Source organism: Apteryx rowi, unplaced genomic scaffold (genome assembly GCF_003343035.1).
Source record: "Apteryx rowi isolate R43461 unplaced genomic scaffold, aptRow1 scaffold_1131, whole genome shotgun sequence".
Taxonomy (NCBI): Eukaryota; Metazoa; Chordata; class Aves; order Apterygiformes; family Apterygidae; genus Apteryx; species Apteryx rowi.
Genome location: NW_020447344.1, coordinates 108,071 through 131,957, shown reverse-complemented (window position 1 = coordinate 131,957; position 23,887 = coordinate 108,071). Strand labels below are relative to the sequence as shown.

The window sequence follows — 23,887 nt, the reverse complement described above, 5'->3', positions numbered from 1 at the left end:
CCCTATATGACAAGTTCCTTTTCACAGTAAAGCAAAATAAAGTAGCTGGGCCAGTTAGGCCAAAAGATGCTGCTAGCTCTCTGTTTCCCCAAAACATACAAAAAACTCAGTGAATGGGCCAAATTGTTCTTTCTTCTGTCTTTGTAATCTAGCTGACCTTGGGAGTCAGGGTGGGGATCTGTACAGGTATAAACGAAGGCAGGAGTTGGATGGTGTTTCCAAATAACTTTCCATGACTTCAGTATGCAAACTCACTGATACATAAATGCCATTTCTATTTCTTTAAAGTAAACAGAAAAAGTCAACATTTTAGTCACAAAGAATCATCTCAAAAGCTCACTTGCAACATGTTTATGTCTGAAAGTTAGTTATTTTGTTCTGCTTACTGCTGTTTTGACAGAAATAAGTTGCATCCCAGAATTATATTTAGAGGTATGTAGTGGGTGAGAAAAATTAAACTTGAGAGAATAATGCCCAAGTATTCTGATCCTGTGGGGAAACGCTCWATTCACCACACTCAATGAAAGGCAAGAGTATGAGCTGACTACATCTTCCCTTGTGGTTGTTATTCAGTCCTGTGGCTAACAAAGTAGTTATGGGACCTTTACACAGGCAGATATCGTATGTAATATGTTATGCAGCACCCAACATATTTTATACCTGAAAAAAGGATGTGAAGCCAACATTTCCCAGGCAACATTCAGGGCCCCGTTCCATCTCCTAAAGGAGATGACAGTACCTCTGGAATGGTTTCTGTGATATATTTTGTATTTAAACTGAACACCWTAGGCCGTTAATATTTTCTTATAAATTATCACAACATGGGAAAATTAATACAACAAGACTGTCTAGGAAAAAAATGATATGTTTAAAGTGTACTTGCAGTATTTAAGACCACTTAACAGGCTTACTAAAATTTTTCAGCTTTTAAAATGCTATACATTTGTTAAAACACACATGTGAAATGTGTTGTGAATTAGTTGTTGACCCATGGTAGTGTTGAGCAGTAAACACAACTGAGTGGTTTGGATGTTGGATAAAATATCTGCCACATTGACTTCCCCAGCCATTTGCCAAATGCCTACTCAACCTTTTTCTTGCCTTATTTCTTGTCAGGGCTTATCCTAAACAGGCTTCAAATTGGTGGGCACAAAAGATGACAGAAGAATTAATGCCCTCTCTCAAAAATGTTTCTTGAATTTTGGTGTTTACTTAATATTTGATCAGGAAATGTATTATGGGTTATTTATTAATCTTTTTTGGGCAGAGGAGAACCGGACAATCTACCAACACAGAGTAAGCTGAACAACAGAAAGTAGGTGTTAGTAGCTGTCAACTATCCTCTTCCTTTTGGTGTAGGTTGAACAGACARTGGGCCAAACTGTACATGATTTTTTCTTATTCTGTCCTCAAACAGTAACAAAATGCTTCTGGGAAAGTTCCTGTATTCTGGACCGTGGGTGGGCTTCAGGGAACATTGCTGCCCAAGGCTTGGAGCAAGAGCTGGGATGTCTGAGCTGGGGAGGGCAAGAGGATCRTGGTGAAACACATTAGCTGGGGGCCAGGTCCTGAAACGCTTTGAGGAGTATGGATCCTTGGAGGGTTCTGTTGGTTCTCTGGACTGCGAATTAGTTAGTTTTCAAGAAACCAAAATGAAGCATGACAATGTTTTGGAAGGATTAAATGTTTAAACTTTAAAGAAAGAAAAGTCTCTTTACGGAGTGGTATCCTTGAGGCAGATTGTCTCTCTAGTCCAACCTGACTTGCGCTTGTTCACTAAGACCAAAGTACAGTATCCAGAGCTAAATGGCAGAACTGGAAGAAAGCTGGCTAGTAATGTAGTATCTCTAAAWAAACAAAACCAAATCAACACCCTCCCTCCCTTACCAAACACCCTCTTTACATTTAAAGGTGTTCCCCATGGCTCTGTTCTTTCTTTTGATTTTTGTAGCAATTTTTCTCTCTCTGATGAAACACGTTGTAGACATTAAATTAAGGGACAAATATGTCTGTGTCTGCCAGAAAGAAAACTGTGATGCAATTAAAATGCCATTAAGGAACCCCCTGTGGGATGTTAAACCTAAAGACTCTATTCAGAAAGCAAAGCCAAAATTAAAGAGGTGTCTGGTTGCAGATCCTCTGCAGATTTCCATTTCTTGACTATAGTACCATGGAGACTGCACTAGTCAGGAGCTGAAAGGTTTTTCCAGTCATGCGTGTGGTATTTTGAATCATGGCTTTGGCAAATGTTCCTTTTCTGTAGGCCRTACATAGAAGTATGTCTACACTGCACGACGTAAAGTGCAACTGAGCGTGACCCTAATGAAACAGTGACAGCAGTGGAGGTGGAAAGCTCTCCATGGCTAATACGAACTAATAATAGTTTTCCCTCAGAAAATTTGCATTAAGGGCCTTTGTATGTTTTGCTGAGATGTCTGTGAGATGTTTGGAGAGAGACCAGCTACTTACAGCCATCAGGCTCAGTGTGCTCATTAACAAGCCTCCATTCCTAGCCTGGCCTCTGGAAATAAATCTCTGGCATTTATATGTTTGGAAATAAAGAGTCTGATCCTCAGAAAATAAAAACAAGTATATTGTCCTTTGCGGCTGGTCATTTTTCTAAGGCAACTGAAGGAATAAACAGCAGGGTCACTGGGTGGTAGGTTTTCCAATGATGGCCCAACCCTGACAGTCCAGTCTCTTTTTTTCCATCTCATTCAGGTTGATTTTTTGCTGAGAATATAAGTGGCAACTGGAATAATAACTGAAGCACACCTCTCTTCTTTGTCTAGGAATTCTCCTGATGACTGCAGCGTGGCAAAAGGAGGGAAAATGGTTAGCAGCTCAGACAATGTTGGAATGAACTATGGAAGCTACATGGAAGAGAAGCACGTTCCACCCCCAAATATGACTACCAATGAACGAAGAGTTATTGTGCCAGCAGGTTAGACCGACCCTCTACACAAAAATTTCAAGCAGAAAAAAGTGTTTCCTCCGGGAAGCCTACTAATTTCATTTTAATAGATTTGGAGAAGAGTGGCAGTGTGGTACAGGTGATCAGGAAGAAAAAAAGCAGTAATTTCCTATGGTTATTATGAAAATATGCTGAGAAATGTCATAGTGAAGCCACCTCCTCAACCTGTTCTTCCCATTTCAGAGGCAGAACTGGCTGGCTGCAGGGAGTCAGATCCTCCCTGACTTCTTCAGCTCTTTTGGGAGTATTTCACCTCCACCTAAAATGAGCAAAATGAAGATCCACTTCTATCTCCTAATCCCATGAACTGGCTGGGTGCAGTGTATGGGAGGGAGAAAGGATCAGTGTACCACACCATGCAAACACCAAGTGCAGTCTGGCCCTTGGCATGCTAAAAAGAGGATAGCTTCTGTGAAATCAAGCAGTGCATGAAACTTTATTTGTTTAGGTTATCTCCTGAGTTTGGATAATACATTTCAATAAGCAAACTGACAATTCATGTAAGAGCACAGTTGAGAAACACTGTTTCTGGTGGCAAGCTTGTTTGTAGGATTCAGCAGTTAATTGAATAAGAAGGCATTCACTCCTGTGTGTCTTGTCTTCCTCACAAACCTCTGCTGCAAGATTTGTTGCCTGGGTTTGCAAAATAATTAGCATGCCTATTTCCAAAGTCAAAGCATTAGACCATCATGACATATATATGTGTTCATAAACAAGTGGGTATACACAATATATACACAACACCTGCAACCTGAAAACCAGAAGGGAATGTTTTGCTACTAGTTCCTCTTCAGCAGAGATGTGTCTATCAGAAAAATTTCTGCTATTACTATGTTGCTTAATGTTCTTACAGTTTTTCAGTTGCTAAGATATGCAAGAGTACTAACTGTGGCTAATTTTGCAAGCCGTGATTATTTCAGTTATTTGCCAAGATACATGCAGACAAATATATTGCAGTATCCTCTGCAATGGTATTGGCAGCGTTTTCTGAAGCACAGCAAAGTGATGCACCAAATAATGAAGTGTTCTGCCTAACTGGAAGCAGATTACACTGAACTTGACAGCATTTGAGTGTTTTTCTAAGGCAAACATTTCTATTCTTTCTGGTTGGCGCTTTTTTCAGTCTTTTAGTAACACACAGTGTGGTTAGCTCAGCAAGCTTTTTTCTCATCATGTTTCTGGTAGGCGTATTTTGAGATGAAGTTGAGTGACATTCAAGGAGCAAGACGATCATGCTAACAGCCTTACTATTTTGAGATCCTTAGAAGAAATATATGGGTAAAAACCAGTTGTTTTTGCTTTGCTACTACACAGGCAGTGTGCAGCTGATGTGGCAAAGTTTAAGAATATAAAAAGCAAAATTCACGATTTTCAGCTATGGTAACTTTTTCTCATAAGTAAGAAGCGTTTAAAAATTGTAGGCATAACCAAAATGTTTTGGTAAACTTCCTGGTGTTTGGTTGTTTACTTCAACCCAAATTGAACATAATTGTTGGAGTTATCTGCGGTAGGAGTGGGCAATCTCATCCAGACCCCAAGGTTATCAACCAAATTTGCATCCCTCAGTTTGCTGCACATTTCATACCAGATGGAAGGGTTCTTTTAAGTGATTTCTGATGCGCTCTGGAGAGCAGAGAAACCCTCTGAAGCTCTAGAGGATTAACTACTCTGACTTTTGAGGGCTCAAAATGCCAAGAGAAGCATCAGAAAAGGGAAGGCAATAATGGCTGTAGAATTGAGAGTTAGCAGCAGCGTGACACACTCCGGTGGACTCTGAGTAGCGTCCAGGCCCATGGAAAGAGGTCCCTACCTCTTTGAGACCAGCCTGAACAACATTCAAAGAGAAGGCATGGCATTCAGCCACAGAAAAGTTATTTAGACCATCATTCAAATCCCAGTCCTTCCACAAACTTCTGTGTGATGGACTATAGCCATTTGACCTCTGTGTGCTCTGTTCTCAGTCTTCAAGATATAGTTTGTCTCTCCTTGCCTTTATTTTTTTGCCTGCAAAAAGTATAAGCTCTTCATGGTAGGAACTTTCTTACATTATGTGAATGCTCACTGCTGGTCCATAGGGGACCTTCACGTTGTTGGGGGCTTCCTGTAACTCATAGGAATAGGAAGAAGTAGAATGGAAGAGAAATCAAGAAGGAGGAGTTTAGAGCCAAAAAAGAAGTTTAAGTTAAAATCAAGGATTCATACATGACCCTCAAAAATACAAGGTATTTGGACTTACTTTTTCGCTGAAAATATGGACCGGTTCTGTTTTTTTCCCCCCAAATGGTTTTGCCAAAACTCGAAGTCGTAAATAGAAACCCATGTGGGTGTAGCTGCATACAGCAGTACAACACAGCAGTCTAGGAAAGGAAGTGCAAATATTTTAATATGACCCACTCTAGCTTATGAAATAAAAAGCCAAATCTGCAAATGCTTACTTAGTTTATGCCCAAGAAAATCTACCTTTGACTTTAGTATGAATTTCACCTTCATGAAGATAGGAATTCAACAGAGTGTATTGATAATTGCTCAGATACAGGTTGCAGTGTTGTTAATACGCTCTCTTACATGTTTTTCTGAAAATTACTCTGCACGAGGACAGGAGCCTGTGTTAATCTGTGGATAGTAATGCAGAAAAAAAGAAAGACAAAAAAAAGGAAGGGGAGAAAAAGCCCAGAAGCAGTGGGTTTATGTTGTGGACAATCAGTGCTCACAGCTCTTCACTATAATTTCTTCACAGAAATTATTCTTTGCTCTCAGTTGGCCAAATTAATTCCTCACGTATCTCTATAAAAGTCAGTAAACACATGATTAAGGTCTCTCCAGTTTGAATGCAGTCTATACTTATTTTGTACTGGGTCAAGAGCATCAGCATTCTCCCCTCCCCAGCTAATTTTATGCTTTGCGAAACCACCAGATCCTACGTTATGGAGCACAGACCACGTACGCCAGTGGCTGGAGTGGGCAGTGAAGGAGTATGGTCTCCCAGACGTGGACATCTTGTTGTTCCAGAACATCGATGGGAAGGAGCTGTGTAAAATGACCAAAGATGACTTCCAGAGACTCACTCCGAGCTATAACGCAGATATCCTCCTGTCACACCTACACTACCTCAGAGAAAGTAAGACAATTTTCTGTAATTATGGTAGTGGCTAGAATCAATCTGCGGTTGATATCAGTCTTAGATTTAAAGGCATGGATACACCCCCTGGGTTTTCAAATGTCTCTGTCGCAAATATTATTGCTCCTAAGAACATTTTAGAGCACCTGATCCAAAGCCTCTTGAGTTTGATGGAAAGATTCCCATTAATTTCACTTGGCTTTCACTCAGGTTTATTGAAGAGATGAGTTAGGGAATATTTCTACATGTCCATCTCAGACAAAAATCCATTTGAACCCTAGCATATTCAAACAGCATACTGTAGGAAGAAAATCAAATGGGATTCAGTGCTACTGTTTTTTCTGGTCACATACTCATTTCTTTCTGTTTTAAAGATGAGAATGCTAAACAAGAGTGCAAACATTGATTTATAAAGTGAATTCCAGGCATGATTCTAAGGACTCACAGCAGTTTGCTCTACTCTGAATAAGGTTAGGAAGATTTCACTGAATTGAATAAAAGTTCTGTACATTCATGGAAAAGAAGAACAGCCCCTGAAGTCTAAATCCAAAATACTGTAGTGCATGGCTAGCATTTCAAAGGGAAAGAGGGGGTTAGTGAACTCATGACTTGAGGGCTTTCATCTAAACTTGAGGAAATTTTGCAGGTTTGCCTTAGTTTAAAGAAGTTAAAATGAACATGATTTAAAAAAAAAGAAAGCAACAAGCATTGCAACACCAGTGCGGTGCAGTCTTCTCCACACGCACACTGTCAATAATCAGTCAGAAATATTATACATTTGTAATGTCGAATAAACGAATGCCCTAGTTCAAGCTCTAGCACACACACCGCCCTGCAGACTGCAGACTGAAACTGACTGTTGGTAGACTCACATTCAAACAATCCTCTCAGGGGAAAATATGGTTTTAAAAGATAATTCTCATTTTTTTTTCATTTTGGTGTTGCTTTTTGTTTTGTTTTGTAGCTCCTCTTCCACATTTGACTTCAGATGATGTTGATAAGGCCTTACAAAACTCTCCACGGTTAATGCATGCTAGAAATACAGGTAATGCTGGCACTGCTCCCATTGCTATAGGTCATCTTCTAAAAGCACAGGATTCCTGTTTATGAGTTGCTTGCTAAAAATGGAAATGGTAAATCAGGAGGGAGACAAGCATATCCTCTCCTTGCTGTGTGTGTGATTTTATTCACAGACACGCAGAAAAAAGGTGAGATCACTAGGGCCAGGTGCTGCAAAATTCTTTCTCCACTGACAAATTCTTTTGTCCTACAAGCGAAGGGGGTCCCTGACAAACAATAATGTGCAGGCTCAAGACCTTTGTCTCTGAGGGCTTTTGTCTCGTTCTGTTCAATTCTATAGTCAGATCTACATGACGGATCCCAAAAAAGTCAGTGGAGCTCAGGAATGCTTCAGTGCTTGCCTATGTGCTGTGGGCTGAGCCGAATGGGGGCTGTATCCCCTCCCATGCAGTATATTATATCATATACTTCAACAAAATTGTTGTTATTAAGGCAGATAGCCCATGTCATTTATCAGCTATGATATGGGGCTTATGCTGTAGTCTCCATTAAATCTGATCTGAATGTAGAACAGCTTTTGTTAATACTCACCCTTCTGTTAAGTTGGCTCAGACAATTATGGAGTGTAGGTAGGAGAACAATATAATACGTGCCTTAAAAGCATCTGTCTTTCAAGATGTAACTTAAAATATTTATGAAAATAAATCAAAGTAAATTTTGTCTTGTTCTAGCAGTTAGGCAACAGAGGATGGCATGGAATTATACATATAATACAATATACATATTGATTAAATATATTTGGAATATTGCATTATCATGCCTGAGGGTATTAGTTACCTACAGTGACCAGAAATAACAATTATTTATGAGAAATGAAAAAGATAATACAAAGGATAATGCAAAAGGGAAAAAAAAACAAAAGAAAACCCCAAAGTAGATCAGGGTACCTAGTTTCTCTTTTTCATATTTCATGTAGTTTTTCACTGAGAAATAACAGTGAACTTCCAAAGATTAGATGTTTACTATTTGACGTAAAGTTCTACTTTGGGCTGTAGGCCTGCTGCAAACCCCACCAAAAGCAACAGAAACTTTTCCATTTACTTTGATGGGTTTTGGAATAAGCCTTAAGCCTTTTTTAAAAATAGATGGACTCAGTGGTCTTTTCCATCTTTGGCTTTCCAGATCCTAATTTGCCAAAGAGTTTCCATGCACAGTTATCCAAGAGTTGTTCAGCAGTTCCATGTGTTATCTTTTTCTATATGTGTGCACTGACAATGATATTTTGAAATTTATTTCACTGAAATGAGATCATCTGCATTTCTGTTATTGAGAGTGTGGATAATATCATACTGATTTTCAGCATAAGAAACATTAATTGTTCTGTTGTCATAAAAACTTTGGAGTGGGGTTTTCAAAGAGCCCCCAAAGGATTAGGAATGAGCTCCTTTTGAAGTCAGAAGTAATTGCACAGGTAATTCCTTATGACCCTTTTCATATTCCTAGAGATGGTCATTAAAAGTCTGTTAATGTAGTTAGAGTGCTTTCAATTCCTGAGATAATGAGATACCATTTTCTATATCAAGCTCAATATTTTAAAGTTTTTCACACTGTCAAGAGAGTGAGATTTCAGAGGAGTCTGATTCAAAGCCAAATGCTGTGAGAAGATTCCCACAGACACCAATAGGCTTTGGCAAAGGCCCAACAGTCTCTGTTAAAAATACCACCTGTTTGGGAAGTACATAAGCTAATGAAGAGAAGGCAAAGAAGTTTTATTTCAGAAGACATGAAACCACGTGCCCAGGTGGAGGCAGTGTGTGTGGGTGGAGGGTGGAACGGGTTTCCTAACCTTGAAAACCTGAACTTGTTTCTCTCCTCCCTTAACCCTGATTTTGCAGACATTTATGCAGTAGTTTTAATGGATTTACACAGGTGCAAGGGCTATTGGAATTCATTTTTATATATATATATAACATTTCTAAGATACAAAATATTTATTCATAAGCTTCATTCAGATACACTACAAGAGGGAAAATATAGTCATCAGTGGACTTAGGGACTGTGAAAATGAATCTTTAGGTATTATGTCTCCTTCTTTCTCTGCAGGAGGCRCCACTTTTATTTTTCCAAATACGTCGGTTTATCCAGAAGCAACACAAAGAATTACAACCAGGCCAGGTATGAATGATGACCATGCTGTGATCTTACTCATTCCATCTCTTGAAGCATCTCTTTCTTTTTCTCTTTCAGCTGTCTCTGTATAAACAGTAGGCTATATGCATTTTGAATACACACACATTTTATATATATATATAATACACATAATTGTGTAGAGTGAGATGATGAAATAGAACAGTTTAATAAGTCTATGTTTGTTCTGCATATCTCTGTCTTTGAAGCAATGCTATCCAGTGTTAAAAGCACCAGACAGAGAATCAGAAGACCTGAGCTCTATTCACTGGTCTGCTGCATAATCCCAATGCAGTCAGTTTTCAAGGTGCTTCAGTTCCCCATCTGTAAAATGAGGCCAGAATACAGCCCACCTTTATAATGCTATTTGAAGTCTATTGAGAAAAAATGCTCTACAAAATCAGGATACTTATTTCTCCTGCTATTTACTTTTTATCTGAGGCAAACAAAACTCACAACATCTAATCATGAAAGACAGGAGACTAAATAGGTAAAAACAAGCCATAAGAAAATTCTTATTGCTCAAAAGCATGAAGCCCATGAAAGTATTGGTGYGCTGGTTTGTGAAAGACTAAAGGAAGATGAGGACAGTGCTACAAAGCTAAAAATTTTCTTTACATCACCCTTTACCAATGAGGATGTTGGAAAAATGCCTAATTTGGACATTTGCTTTTCCAGAAATAAGCACAAGGTACTGTGAGACATCAAAAGACGTTGGAGCAAACTACTAAATTTAAAGGGAATCCATTACTGAGGCGAAGAGGCACACATCCATGTGTCCTGAAGGGACATACACTTGAATTGACTGAGCTCTTGTGAAAAGATCCTTTCTCTCACTAAAAAAAAGAGCTTTATGGGATAACAAATATTTATCTGTGTTTTATCAATGCTCTAGGGTATAATTCAGGAGAGTAGATACAAGTAACTATTTTATGTATATATGCATGTATATATATTATATATATATATATACGCACATACATCTGTATATTTGTTAATAGATAATTAAAAAGATAGTTAGAGAAACACTCACCAGATCATGACATGATCAAACCTATCCTGTTTAGTTTCTAGGAAAATAATTATAACATTTGCTSTTCTACTAGGATCATTTGTCTATAACAATGCAGTAATGAATAAACAGGAAACAATTGATCCAATTTATACATTTAGCTTTCACAAGGCATTTGCTAAGGTGTTCCACAACAATTTACAATAGAAGTTAAATTAGCATGTTGTAGGAAACAAAATATTTTAACAGATCAAGAACTGGCTAACTGACCTGATACCAAGACTAAAAACCGAATAGCTTTAGTCATGGGTGCTTTCGCATTCTGTACCGTGATCCATAATTATGAATGACTGCGAAAAAGGGCACAGTGAAATTTGGTATAAAACTCTGAGATAAGATTTTGACACTACTCAAAACCAAGGATTCCTGTAAAGGAGTCCAGAGAGCTTATCTGAGATAAATGAATAGGCAATATGTTAACAGCTGAAAATACAAGTTGATAAATGCAAAATAAGGCACAAGTTGTTTGCATATCTTACTGATCTCAAATTAACCCTCTTAATTCATGAAAAAACGAACTAAACGTAGGCATCTTTATTTATGGCACAATGAAAGCTGCTGCCCAATAGCTGTCTGAAGTGAAAAAAGTAAACAAATTAAGATATGTGAGGAACAGGGCGGCGGGTGATATTGGAAATCTGATTTTGACACTAAATAAATAGCAGTGCAGCCTTGTGTGGAAAGCTGTGTGAATCATCYCTTTTCAGAAAGGCTGTGCACAGAATTAGAAGGAGCTTGGAGCCAGTTGTAGGAATATGAAAAATCTTTCAAGCACGTTGAGAGATACAAAAGTTTGAAATTGTTCATCTCAGAGGRGGTCTGGGGATGAAGAAACATGACACAATTATCAAAATAAAGAGTGGCACAGAGTACTTGTTTGGTCTGTTTCTCAGTATTAGACAAACAGATACTCAAAAAAACTTAAAAGACATTTTCATGAAACATATAAGGAGTCTGGCATTCATGGTCACAGGTTAGTGAAACCCAGGAGCTTTGAATGATTCAAAGAAATCTGGTCAGGAATATGGATAAGAAGACTAAGCACAGTTATAATAATAACTACCAGCTATGCAACATAAAACTGGATGCCCAAAGCTTTCACTATTTTCTAACTAAAATAAACATGTAACATAAGACCAGAGGATCTGAATCTCCTATAGGAGATAATCATCTCAGCTGAGAGTATTTCAGGCAAAAGCTAGGATGAGTTGTTGTAAAAGAATACTATTTCAGGGGTACGTTTCCAGTAGAGTTGAACAAAAATTGGATTTTTTATCCCACGAGAAATTCCATGATCTCAGTGTTTATGTCATCTTGACTTGTGATGGAAAAATAAAATATTGGTTTTCTCTGAAGTAAAGGGTTCTAAAAATCCCATATCAGACATGGTCAACTGTTTCATTTCAGCATTTCTTACCAAAATCAAAAATCTCAACATTTACAAAACAAAATTCTTCATGTCAACATTAAAAGCATCTTCCTATATTGCCACAATAATTTATGGGAGTTGTAGTTTGGATATAGGGTGTCCTTATTCTTCTGTGTAGGTTGGTGTATCCTAATTTTCCTAATTAAACATTTTCTATAATAAACCATCATCTGACTTCCAACGCATTATTTTTTTTTATCTTTTACAATAGAAAGTTGTCAAACATCTGTAAGGTCAGCATTTTCATTAAGAAAAGAAAAGATTTTTGCAAAAATTAAGGTTTTTTGTCAATAAACTATTTCACTGGATTATTCCTTGGCCTTCCTTTCAGTCAAACGTCAAATTTCAACTAGACTGCAAAGAAACTTTTCCATAACAAAGCTCCATTCATCTAAGAGCAATAGCAGACCCTGGAGACAATCAGTTGATGACATGAAAAAGGTCAAAAATGTGTGTAGGGGGATAAGTAATGTTAAAGGGCTATCAGCCAAATCCTGGGATGCAATTTCAGAGAAAGTAATTAAGTATTGCCATTGTTAAGGCACTACAATAGAAAACAGGAAATGAGTGAGGCTCCTAAAAAATTGGAATGACAAAGGCGTATTTCTTCAGTCACCTTTACAACAGAACATGAGGTTTTTGCAAGCTGAAAGTAATACAATGAAGTAATCAGGAGCTCAGGAAGACCTAATATGGGTTTGTCTACATGTCTCATAAAACAGGACCATTCCCATCAAAGATCTGTCCAAGATAAGGACATGTTGTACTAACATCTCATGAATAAGAACAGATCTGCTTATCTAGGAGAGCAGCATGTTTATCTAGATGCAATCCTGAACTAAGAATGAAGTTGGAATTTTGTGCTATTTCAAGCAAGGCTGATAACTGGATATTTCTTTTAATGGAGAGGGTGTAGTCAGAACACATCTTATGATATGTTGAGTTAAAAGGCAGAATAGTTTTCTCCCGGTACTAAATTTGTACCAAATGGATTTTGGGGGCTGCAAGTGCCACCAAGTACAAGCCTACAGCACCATGCAGCCCTCTCAGTGTGCAGATCTGTAGTAATTTACAGATCCACAAGGAGAGAAGAAGAGAGAAGACRAAAGTTGCATAGGATAATATCTGCTAAGCACATATCTGCTAAGTGATTCTTTTCCCCTATTTGTCCCTCTTTGTAGCCTTTCTGGGCAGAAAATGAAGGACTGGAAACAAGAAAATATATTCCTAATATCACCAATGCCTCCCATTTGCCTCACCCACCATGAGGGCAGAGATCTGGCCAGGCAAGGCAGGGATGGACAGGATGTGTGCTGGCCTTCCAGAAAGCTTCAGGGGACCGCAGCGCCTAGGCCAGTTTAGAAGGCACAAGGCTGTTTGAAACTCAGGGCTGAGAGAAGATCACTGTCCTGCAATCCACCCCATGACTGAACTCCGCCCCCCCCATACAGACAGAACTTGGACACCTCTGGAAATGTGTCCAAAGTCCTTCTGAATTTTCTTTCTAGATGACAAAGCCTTCAGGCCAGGGCCAGTGAATCTCTAACTACATGAATTAATAGCATGTGTTGATCTCAGCCTGGTCAGGACATCTGCATGTTACAACGATTCACCCAGTAAATCACTGCATGCAAATGTCCGGCTCAGAAATGAGCATTTGTGCAGTTCATGTTATTTTCTCCAAGTTTCTGAAAGAGAAGGCTCTGGAAAAATATCAGGGATAAAAAGGACACCAGTTATTTAAATGCGATACTAAGATAAAATGCATATCTCAGCAAAAGCAAAGTTTTTTTGAAGTGTAAAATTCCAGCAGACGACAGTGGTGGTAGTGCCAGTCTGCTCTTCAAGCCAAACAGACTAAATAAATTAAAGTCAATTTGGTTGTGAATTTCACATTACAATTTGTTTCCATTCCATACTCCTACTCATAATGTCTGAAAATGGGCAGAGATACATGTCATGCACAGAGCCAGTCTGTGACTGGGTCTGTACTTCCTACCTTATTTAATTTCCAAACACCATTTCTAAAGTAAAGCACAAGCACTGTCAAGAAAGTGTCATTGACTTGCGCCTGCACTGATTTAATTCTACTAGGTGTGTTCCGCTACCTTCCTGAGATCTCAGGGCAGGCTTGATAAGTCTATCATCTTGKCAGCAATAGTAGCTAATATGTTAAAACCAGTCACAGAAAAGTACAAGCAACTGCAAAAGATTTCAAAAGGTAAAACAAACTTTTGAATTTTCTTCATAATCTTTATGAAGAAATCTTTATGCTTTATTTTCTACATTTTTATATGCTAAAACATTTAACTGAAATAGAGGTAATGAGTAAATGAAAAACAAAGGCAAATGAAATTTTAGATACATAAAATTAAGGAACTTGTCCCAAGAAGCAAAAAGGCACATTTAAATAGATGGAAGAGGAAAAAACTACCCACTTTTGGGGAGAAAGATGAGAARATAGGCATGAAAAAGTCTAGGGGAAAAGCAAGCTTAGAGAATACATAGATATCTTACCATAGTTGAACACTGAAGCATGTTCACGGTTGTGGTGTGTTATGTTTCTAGAGATCTGTAAGGATACTCTGGTGGGGGAGGAAGGTGAAGGAAAAAGAATTATTAACAATTTGAAATGACTAGTAGAAGAGAAACAAGTGGGAATGGTCAAGTGCAGCAACCAATTATCTGAAAAAAATTGGATTCTGAAGGATGAAAATTAGACCAGAGGGTACATCTGAGGAAGACAGCGTGTGCAGGTATGAAGAATAATGTCAAAGGGAGACTATAACAAAAGTATATGCAGGCAGTGAGAGCTGGTGTGAGCACAAATAATTTACAATACTGGTTTAGTGAAACATCCAACAGACAAAAGACTGTGTTGTCTCACATATCTCTGCCTATGAGTCAGTGGCAGAAAAGTGAACTCTTAAACACAACCTATATGCTTTGATTAATGTCAAGGGATGCACCAACAAACTGGGAAAGAATGGCATAATAAATGAACTAAAGCCTATCTTCTTAAAATATTATTACATACTGAGATTGGGAGGAAATGTTATATGGTTTATGTTTAATCCGTGCTCTTACCTCTAGGGAGACTTTCCCTGCAAAGCAGTAGCATGAATTGTCCACAATGTGCAGTGGGTCTTGTTCCTTGGCATCCTTGGCTGAGGAAGGGAGCCAAAGGGAAGACTTAGCATTTGGAAATGAYGGACAACTCTGGAGTATTTTTGCCAGCTACTTCAGTCTACTTTAGACATCCAACAAGAGTAGGCACCTCCAAAGAGCAAGGCAGGACACCTAAATGAGGTGTACAGGTTTAGATAGGGTCATCTCTTTAGTTTAAAAGTGAGGTGACAGTAAATGACACCTGAGGACCTGGTCGAGAGAGCAGGAGAGGATATACAGAGTAAGCTGGAGGGGAATAGGTCAGTAAGGGCAATATGGCACTATTATTTTTAGAGACTGTGATAGCAGGTTTGACAAGGGGTATCTTTCCAATTTCAGTGACACTTTATGCCATATATGCATGAAGCAATGTATTTTTTCTTCACAGATTTGCCTTATGAGCAAGCCAGGAGAACAGCATGGACAAGTCACAGCCACCCCACTCCTCAATCAAAAGGTAAAGAGTCTGCTTAGATCTAGCCTGTGGGCCCAGTGCATATCCAGTGCAACCCAGGTGGACTGAACTGAATTGAGAGCAGTTACTTCAACACTCAGTTTTGGAGGATTTTTACCTGTGYCTGGAAAGCCTGTTAGCTGTGTATATGCAAGGCTGGGTGGAGTTGCTAGGGGACAGCCACATCCTTCTGGATGAACTCAGACCCATTCTCATCAGAGACAACTTCATCACATCTATGACTATATAGTCTTATAAAGCTAAGTCCTATTGTGACCATCTTTGGGTGATGAGCACCAGGAGTGCCAGGCCTGTAGTCTATAACAGCTTTGGTAACCAACTTCCAAACTGGAAAARTAACTGCATGGATTTTTCCATTTTCAGCTACTCAGCCATCCTCCTCAACAGTGCCCAAAACAGAAGACCAGCGTCCTCAGTTAGGTGGGTGTCTTTTTTTTTTAAGTTATGCCTTTGTTGAACATGATCAGAAGGACAACTCTCACCTACCAGCTGCAAGCCAATTGCAAGATCTGACCATGTGTGAAAACTCTAGCTGGGGACCAGGAAATCCCCAGCTGTGTATAAGTTGACTATATAGCTGGATCCCAGATGGAGGCTCCTGTGGCTATTGAAATTTACTTTTAGTGGTGTTTAATGGCAATGACAACCTCACAGAGTGAAAATGCTATTAAACAAGGTATCTATGTACAGTTTAGGTTTGCAAAGGTGGAAGATAAGTATGTCAAAGGATCATATACTCCACAGTAGCTGAAATACTAGTAGCTGAAACATTTGCATGAGCCAAGAGATGACAATGGATTACATCCCACCTGTTTGAATTTTATATCTTGTACTCCTGAAATATAAGAGGAAAATTAGAAGGATTCCCAGTGTTGGGAAACTGTGAGGAGAAAGTAGAGGTTTGCAGGATTAAAGGCTAGTGTTTTTGAAAGATGGGTACATTTTCTGGTTTCACAGCAGTTAATCCATGGGGTAGGACCTAACCCCTTATTAGGAAATTATCTTGTGTCTTGGAAAAGTAGCTAGAAAGCACTCCAGAGATTCTGAGACAGTGATGCTAACAGCAATAAAGGTAGATGTAGGAAAGGAAGGAGATTTGGAGGATATTTTCAGCTCAGAAGATTCTGAGCCTGTTTTTCTCACATGGATTTCAAATCATTATTTTGGTTTTTGTTATAGCTAAATAAGACAGTGCTCATGAGTACATCTCATTAACTTGAACGACTTATATGTGCACTGTTTGGGAAGTATTTTACTGCTGTTTGCCCAAATAGCATTTCTGCATTTTATCTAATGTGGCCTCCCAACCATGAGAGGCTTTCGAAAAATATATTGATGATTTATGTATGTCCTTAGGATCATTTAGTAGCTGTGTGTGAGCTGCACAGATTATTTAAATGTATAAGGAATGTAACCTGATTATCTCCTTGGCTGTAAAACTGGCAGCCGTTTGAGAGCAGCTGGAGAGGAGGCAGCCCAGCGACAGGGTTGTTCAGTGAGGGGCTCTGGGCTGTACTTGTGTTCCATTGCTTTGGCTTTCGTACTTATGTCACAATCTTTCCTTTTTCCTGTTGTATTTTAATTCAGACTAAAAAATTGTTCATTTCCAGAGGGAATTCCATGAGGAAAACATTGAGATGCTCTGGGATTTGTGTGACTGACACAAGCTCTTTTGAAAACCCTAGTTGCAAGGTTAATACAGGGAATCCCTTACTGGACTCCAATTWCAAAGGAGAAAAAAAACAACCCCAGTGCCCCTTACAAGGTTTCCCCTCTCCTCCAGTTCCTGCCATTTGTTTGTCCAGCAGCCCTCCCCTATCCCACCCTCTGCTGCTATTTCAAAGAGTCCTTTGGTAAATGAGGGGCTGACCTGCCAGAAAATTAGATAAGGAAGGGCAGAAAGAGAGTATAGCATCCCTTCTTCTGTTAAAAGCTTCAGAGAATTTCCAAACTCATTCCTTTTCCTTGGGTTGGATTAGTAGTGCTGTGCCAGATGCTCTTCCTTCTCCCTACCTGGGTCTTCATCTTTCAGCCTGCTGCAAGGGCTAGGCTAGTCASGGGGCTTAAGGAGCAGATGTCACAGCTCGCAGGGCCCTCAGCCAGACCCAGCTTGCGTCAACATGTGCACATCCATCAGCTGTGCAAGGAGCATCATGGTATCTTTCTTAAATAACGCTAAAATATTAGTCTAAAAAATGACAAATACTTCTAGATATGTTTAAAATATTTGATGATATTAAAATATTTGATGATATTGTTACCTCATTTTAAAGATTTCTTTCAAAATTTTGTAGATCCTTATCAGATTCTTGGACCAACCAGCAGCCGTCTTGCAAATCCAGGTGAGAAGGGTTTTTGCTGATTTAGGTGGACTTTTCTTCTCTGACAGTATCCCTGCTGGTTTAATGCCAGACTCAGCAGGTGATGCGACCATTCTCACCACACTTCAGTATGAGCCAGTGGGACTGATGATACCCAATGTGTTGCAGGATTTGGTTTCTAAATTACACAAGAGTGGGACAGAGCCCACAGATTAAGACACATAAACTCAGTTATCTATATGCAGGTGTCTACATATGAGCTGGGTGTCTTAGCTCCTATGATAGTCATTGGAGATGCAGTTATAGCTCTCAGTAGAGAGCGATACATTTCATCCTAGAGTAGATAGTTACATGCAGTCAGTCAAATAGCCCATTAGATTCCAGTAACCATATTGACAGGGTTCACTTCAGTTGCCTAGACACAGCCATCTGGTGTTTTCTTAAGTGCTAGAACACACCTCATCTGGTCTTCAGGTACCCCTACAGAAGGCCATGGGTCTCTTACTGGTCCTCTATCATATGTCCCAGACTCTGTTAACCCACAATACAATGCCATACTGACCTTGACAAATGCAATAATTTTTGGATAAATAACCAAAATCAGCAAAAGTAGATAGGGAAAAACAGGAAAGCAGAATCTATTTGCAAAGAAATAGTTGGGTTAGACACCTCAAAAGTGTTCTCCCACTTTAAGAAGAAGGTGAAAGTTCCAGGTGAAACGAGAAAGTGCTGATAAACTAGCATCCCCATTACAGTTACTCTGCTGGGCGCATTCTTGACAGTGGCCTGTAGCATATTTTAACTGAAGGCAAGAAATCTTCTGATGAATTAGTAACAGTGATTGTGAACTGTGCAGATTTCATTGTGTTGCTCTGAGTCCGCAGTACACACTGTGGCCGTACACCACTGTAATCAAAATCGTAATCTGCCACAATAGATTGACATTGTATATGCCACTTCCTGTTTTCCTCTCTTTAACAGCCAAAGGGTACAATGTTCCTTGTTCCACACTATAGGTCCCTCCAGTCCCCACTAATAATGTTTCACAACAACAACTTTATGGCCTTTGCAGGTATGGAATTGCCAAAATACTGCTCCATTTCATTTTGCTTCATCCCAAGTGACATCAAGCACCGTCCTAGATTAGYTTAATTTTCAAACAGTTTTGCATTGCATAGCAAAGCAGTTAAATAAGTATTAAGAGTGGGAAYGGCTAAAGGAGGTGGTTTCCAGGTGACACTGATGGTAACTGGAAGTGGGGGCCTAACTCACTTTAATTTGTTCACAAGTCCCAGGTTTTTACAGTTTTGTCAAGTGTCCATTTGGTAGCTCTGTACCTTCCTTACTGTCAAAAACACTAAAATGATCTGGATTGGGATATGTTTTTAACATTTGGGTATGGAATTTCTACACGCCRTCATTCCTGTACTTTAACATGTTTTGTGTGTTTATAAATTGGTGGAATTACTCTCTCATTAAAAGGAAATTGACAGCAACCATTTATTTTCATAGGACTATATATTACATTTGGAAGGCAAGTGTTTATGTTAGAACATATGTTGGATTGCTTATTCAAAAATTTGTGTTTTGCCCGGTGCTGAAGTGTTTATTGATTTTTCAAAGGCTAATCCTCTTGTTATGTTTTGTGTATTAAAACTTGCATGTCTTGCTCATACCACGGATTCTTTTGTTTGTTTGTTTATTTAATGCATGTTAATGGAACAGAAGAAATTCATTAAGAACAGTTTGAATAAATACAATTTAAATGAGTAGAGGTTTCAGTTGCACTGAAGTATAAACTGCTAATGGATTTCAGATGCTACTCTAGCTTGATATAATTCACCCTTATAAGCTTTCTAAAGAAAAGCTTGTTTATTATACCCACATATCTGTTAAAAAAAATCCAATTCCAGGTCAGAGATGTACTTAGAAGTTAGCACATACAAGCTGGTTGGCAAATTCTGCTGACATTGTGCTTGTGAAACAGATTGCCTTGCAAGCTGCTTCAGCTGTATTTTGCATCATTTTAGTGCTGCTTTATTAAGAAATGCTAAGCTTTTTTCATGAATATCAGTGGCAAGGCCCTTCTGGATCTACTGTCAATTGCCTAAAATGGTCAAATTTTATTCTTATAATGCTGGGCAGAACACTTCTGCAAATTTGACGGCAGCCCCATTGTTTTCTTTCTAAGATGAAATTGGAGGAGGGGGGAGAAAAAATCCAGTAACCGCATTTTAATTCTTAACTTCAGTAGTCATTTAAACTTTTGTTTGACACAGAACAATGACAAGAATGTATTTTATGGACCTTTTCACTGTTCTTGCGAATGTTTTGCCCTATGGTTGTATGCAGTGCAACAGCAAGCTAATAAGCTTCCGTTCTACATTTCCCCAAATGCTGTAAAAGGGTGATATGGTTTGGCACAGGTCCAGCTTTCTCTAAACTTCTCCATTTCGTGTAGGTTTATTCCATAGCAGAGAACATTTAGTTGCAACATAATGCTGTGAGAACAAGCAAAATGTTGCGCAAGTGAAAGCTGTTTGTCCTGAACTTTAGAGATTAGTTTCCTAAATGAGCACTGTATTATTTCCCCATCAATTGTCTRCACTGAATGACATTAGGTAACTATTAAATCTCCATGTAATGGCATTCTGCCACTCAAATTGGGGAATATATGACACATTACCATTATCTTTGTTCTTCAGGATTTCATGAGACGAGGCTAGGAGAAAAGGCACTAGTTAGAGTAAGAAGCAGGAACCAATATTGCAACATTTCCTAATAGGGTCCTATGTGAGAGCCTGGAAGAACTGATGTCTTAACATTGTTAGTCACTAGTCCTGACATTTCTCTTTCGTTTCCCCCACAGGGAGCGGGCAGATACAGCTATGGCAGTTCCTGCTCGAGCTCCTCTCGGACAGCTCCAACTCCAACTGCATCACCTGGGAGGGCACCAACGGGGAGTTCAAGATGACCGACCCCGACGAAGTGGCGCGGCGCTGGGGGGAACGGAAAAGCAAGCCTAACATGAACTATGACAAACTCAGCCGTGCACTGCGCTACTACTATGATAAAAATATTATGACTAAAGTTCACGGTAAGCGCTACGCCTACAAATTTGACTTCCATGGAATCGCTCAGGCCCTCCAGCCTCACCCTCCAGAGTCATCCATGTACAAATACCCATCAGACCTCCCCTACATGAGCTCCTATCATGCACACCCTCAGAAGATGAACTTTGTAGCTCCCCATCCCCCTGCCTTGCCCGTAACCTCGTCCAGCTTTTTTGCTGCCCCTAATCCGTACTGGAATTCACCAACTGGAGGTATCTACCCCAATACCAGGCTGCCAGCTGCTCACATGCCTTCTCATCTTGGCACTTACTACTAAGTGGGGAAAAAAGGAATCCCAGAAAAAGCAAAGACACTTCTCAGTGGGATACAGTCCCCAATGAATTGCAATGAACTCTATTGGAGTACATGACTTAAAAGTGCCTAAAGAGACAAGTGAAGGTTTGGCTGGGAAAAAACATGTTAAAAAAAAGATGTCAAAAGACTCTTTGTAGTGTGGATTTAAAGGAGATATTCCATAAGTATAAAGATACTAAAATGTAATGTATATGGGTGTCGACTCTGTGGACCAAACAACAATAGACTATTGTAGGTAAAAGCATGAAATGGTAAGGAAAACCTATGAAAGCTAGTGGTCTTAAAAAGTTGATAAGCATATGTGTAAAGTTTGATATCTTGCTAATGCAAAACTGGGACTATACTACAGCAGTATAAGGATAAGTCTATAGTGACCTAACATACAATATATGAATCATTACAAAAGAGGGGGAAAAAAGGAAAAAAAAAAGAACTACCTGTATTTAAAAAATAGAAACATATCAACAAAAGAGACTGGTTTAGCACGGAAGCTGATTTGGAATATAACRGCATTGTTTTGGTTAAAATCAAATGCATTCCATTCATTGGAGAGTTATCAGCTACTCAAACTGTGAAGACAACCCAAACTCTAAGATTCCTTGACAGTATTATCAGAACCCTGAGCCAAACATTGGAAATGAGAATGTGCTGAAGGACAAGTGTATGATTGTAGATCAAAGGCCTGCACCTGATAGATGAAGCAGAAAGGAAAAAGAGGAGGATGAAGGTGGTGAGAATGGGAGAAAAGGAACTTCTTTACCAGTAGAGACTGAAGAGACTGAAAACTTAGCAGTGTTGGGACTATGAAGAAATACWTGTTTGGACTTGTGAAACACTTTGCTCAGTATCATACCATTCCCAGTATTACAGGAGGAACAGACTTGATTTTATAGTAATAAAAAAAAAGTGGAAAAAAGGAAAAACAGAAAAATTCAGAAATCAGAATATGCATCTCTTGAAAAAAAAAGTGAAACTGGAATTGTGTTTGATATTTAAAAGTTACCAGTTAGAACCTCATCATTATTAAGGGAGTTTGTTTTCTATTGGTTAAGGTAAGAGACAACCCTTGACTGCCAAAATCAGAAATCATCTAAGTATTTTTGTTAGGCGGGCGCCAGTTTTTCTTTATTGAGTCGCGAACGCTGTGCGTTTGTCAGAATGAAGTATACAAGTCAATGTTATTTTTTCCTTTTTATATAATTATTATATAACTTATGCATTTATACACTACGAGTTGATCTCGGCCAACCAAAGACACAAAAAAGGGACAATCAAAAATATTGTGGCCTTGAATTTTAACTCTGTATGCTTAATGTTTACATTATGAACGTATTAGTACTTAGAATGCAGAATGTATGTAATAAAATAAGCTTGGCCTAGCATGGCAATTCAGATTGACACTGTAGTTTGCATTTGCATTTTTAGTACCTAACATGCCTATCAGACCTTCTTCCTACAAAGTTAAAATATGTTAAGTATTTTGTTTTAAAGTTTGTTGTGTTTTGTGAGATCTGACAATTATGAAAATGTAGGACCAAACAGCACTGCTTAGCATGAGTTTAATGTAGACAGGTGCTGTTTATCTTCTTTTCCACACAGTTCTGCTAAAATACTTGCTACTCTTCTTAACAGTGCCTTGCCATTCCTACTGAGCTTCTTTTGCCCAGAGATTGCAGCCATGCCCAGTTCTTAGAGGACTTCATGGCCAAGAGTGAAAATGAAGTCTAATGGAGGCCTCAAAGGAAGAAACGTTACCCAGAAATTATTTTTTCATTGCCTTCAGATTATGCAACACTATTTCAGCCTGAGACATTTTTATACTGAAACATATGTTCAATTACCATGCCCCCTTGCTATTAATACATACTGTATCATTATTAGTAAATAAAATGAATAATGAATCACTTCCATTATTCCTCACTTTAGAACAGAATGTATGGTAGTTTGTTAATTTGTCATTAGAATTCATCTTGCATATTTACAAAGGGCAGAATGTTTTCTTTCTGTCCTAGATATAGAGGCTTCCCACACTGTACCCTGGGCCCCCAAACTACATCTGGTGTCTAATGGCATGACTCCATTTTTTTTCAACACCAGCTGAAGAACTGGTCTGGAGAATTAGCACTGACATTTATGAGTGGCTCTCCACAGCAGGCAGTGTTTACTGCAGAGACTCCAGACAGCTCGGACCTCCAACTATATTCCTCTCTTTTGCTGTTCTTTTGTCTYTTTTCAGACAAAATGGGTGTGGTTTCAGGTTTTATAGCAAAGGCTGTGCATGTCTGTTTTGTAGAGCATTAATCAGTACTGTGCAATGGGAACCTACTTGCCAGACTCCCACATTATGGGTGTCTTGGTGACCGTTTACAAGCACAGGATTGTATTACTGATGTTTGAGACCTGAGCAATGGCATCATCAGCCTTGTGATGGTTTGGGAAAGAAGCACTGTAAGTCTGTATCTCTTAAAAAAATAAAAACTCATGGAAAGGTTACAAAAACTGAGCTCTTGGAAAAGGTTAGTCAGTCACTATTTTAGAAAGTTATGCCAGGCACACCTACATGCTGACTATAAGAATAATAGTTTGCTTTTCATTGGAAATATATCTATAGATGCTTGCTATCTCCATCATGTGCACAGTCCAGCTCAAAAAACTGCAAGTGTATTATTGAACCACCTTTTAATTAAACACTTGA

At 38.9% G+C, this 23,887-nt stretch overlaps 1 protein-coding gene across 3 annotated transcripts; it reads left to right on the top strand.

The window, feature by feature from the left end:
* The first annotated feature begins 2,778 nt into the window (after window positions 1-2,778).
* Window positions 2,779-22,809, top strand: LOC112972401 (transcriptional regulator Erg). Of its 3 annotated transcripts, none has more exons than XM_026078878.1 (8): window positions 2,779-2,944; window positions 5,889-6,092; window positions 7,057-7,137; window positions 9,216-9,287; window positions 15,357-15,425; window positions 15,807-15,863; window positions 17,738-17,785; window positions 20,634-22,809. In XM_026078878.1, the coding sequence occupies exons 1-8, from the start codon at window positions 2,833-2,835 to the stop codon at window positions 21,152-21,154; spliced, it is 1,164 nt and encodes a 387-aa protein (XP_025934663.1). In that variant the 5' UTR covers window positions 2,779-2,832; the 3' UTR covers window positions 21,155-22,809. The 3 variants fall into 3 exon arrangements, with proteins under 3 accessions (XP_025934663.1, XP_025934655.1, XP_025934672.1); XM_026078870.1 differs by having other exon boundaries at window positions 17,717-17,785; XM_026078887.1 differs by lacking the exon at window positions 7,057-7,137.
* The last annotated feature ends 1,078 nt before the right edge of the window (window positions 22,810-23,887 follow it).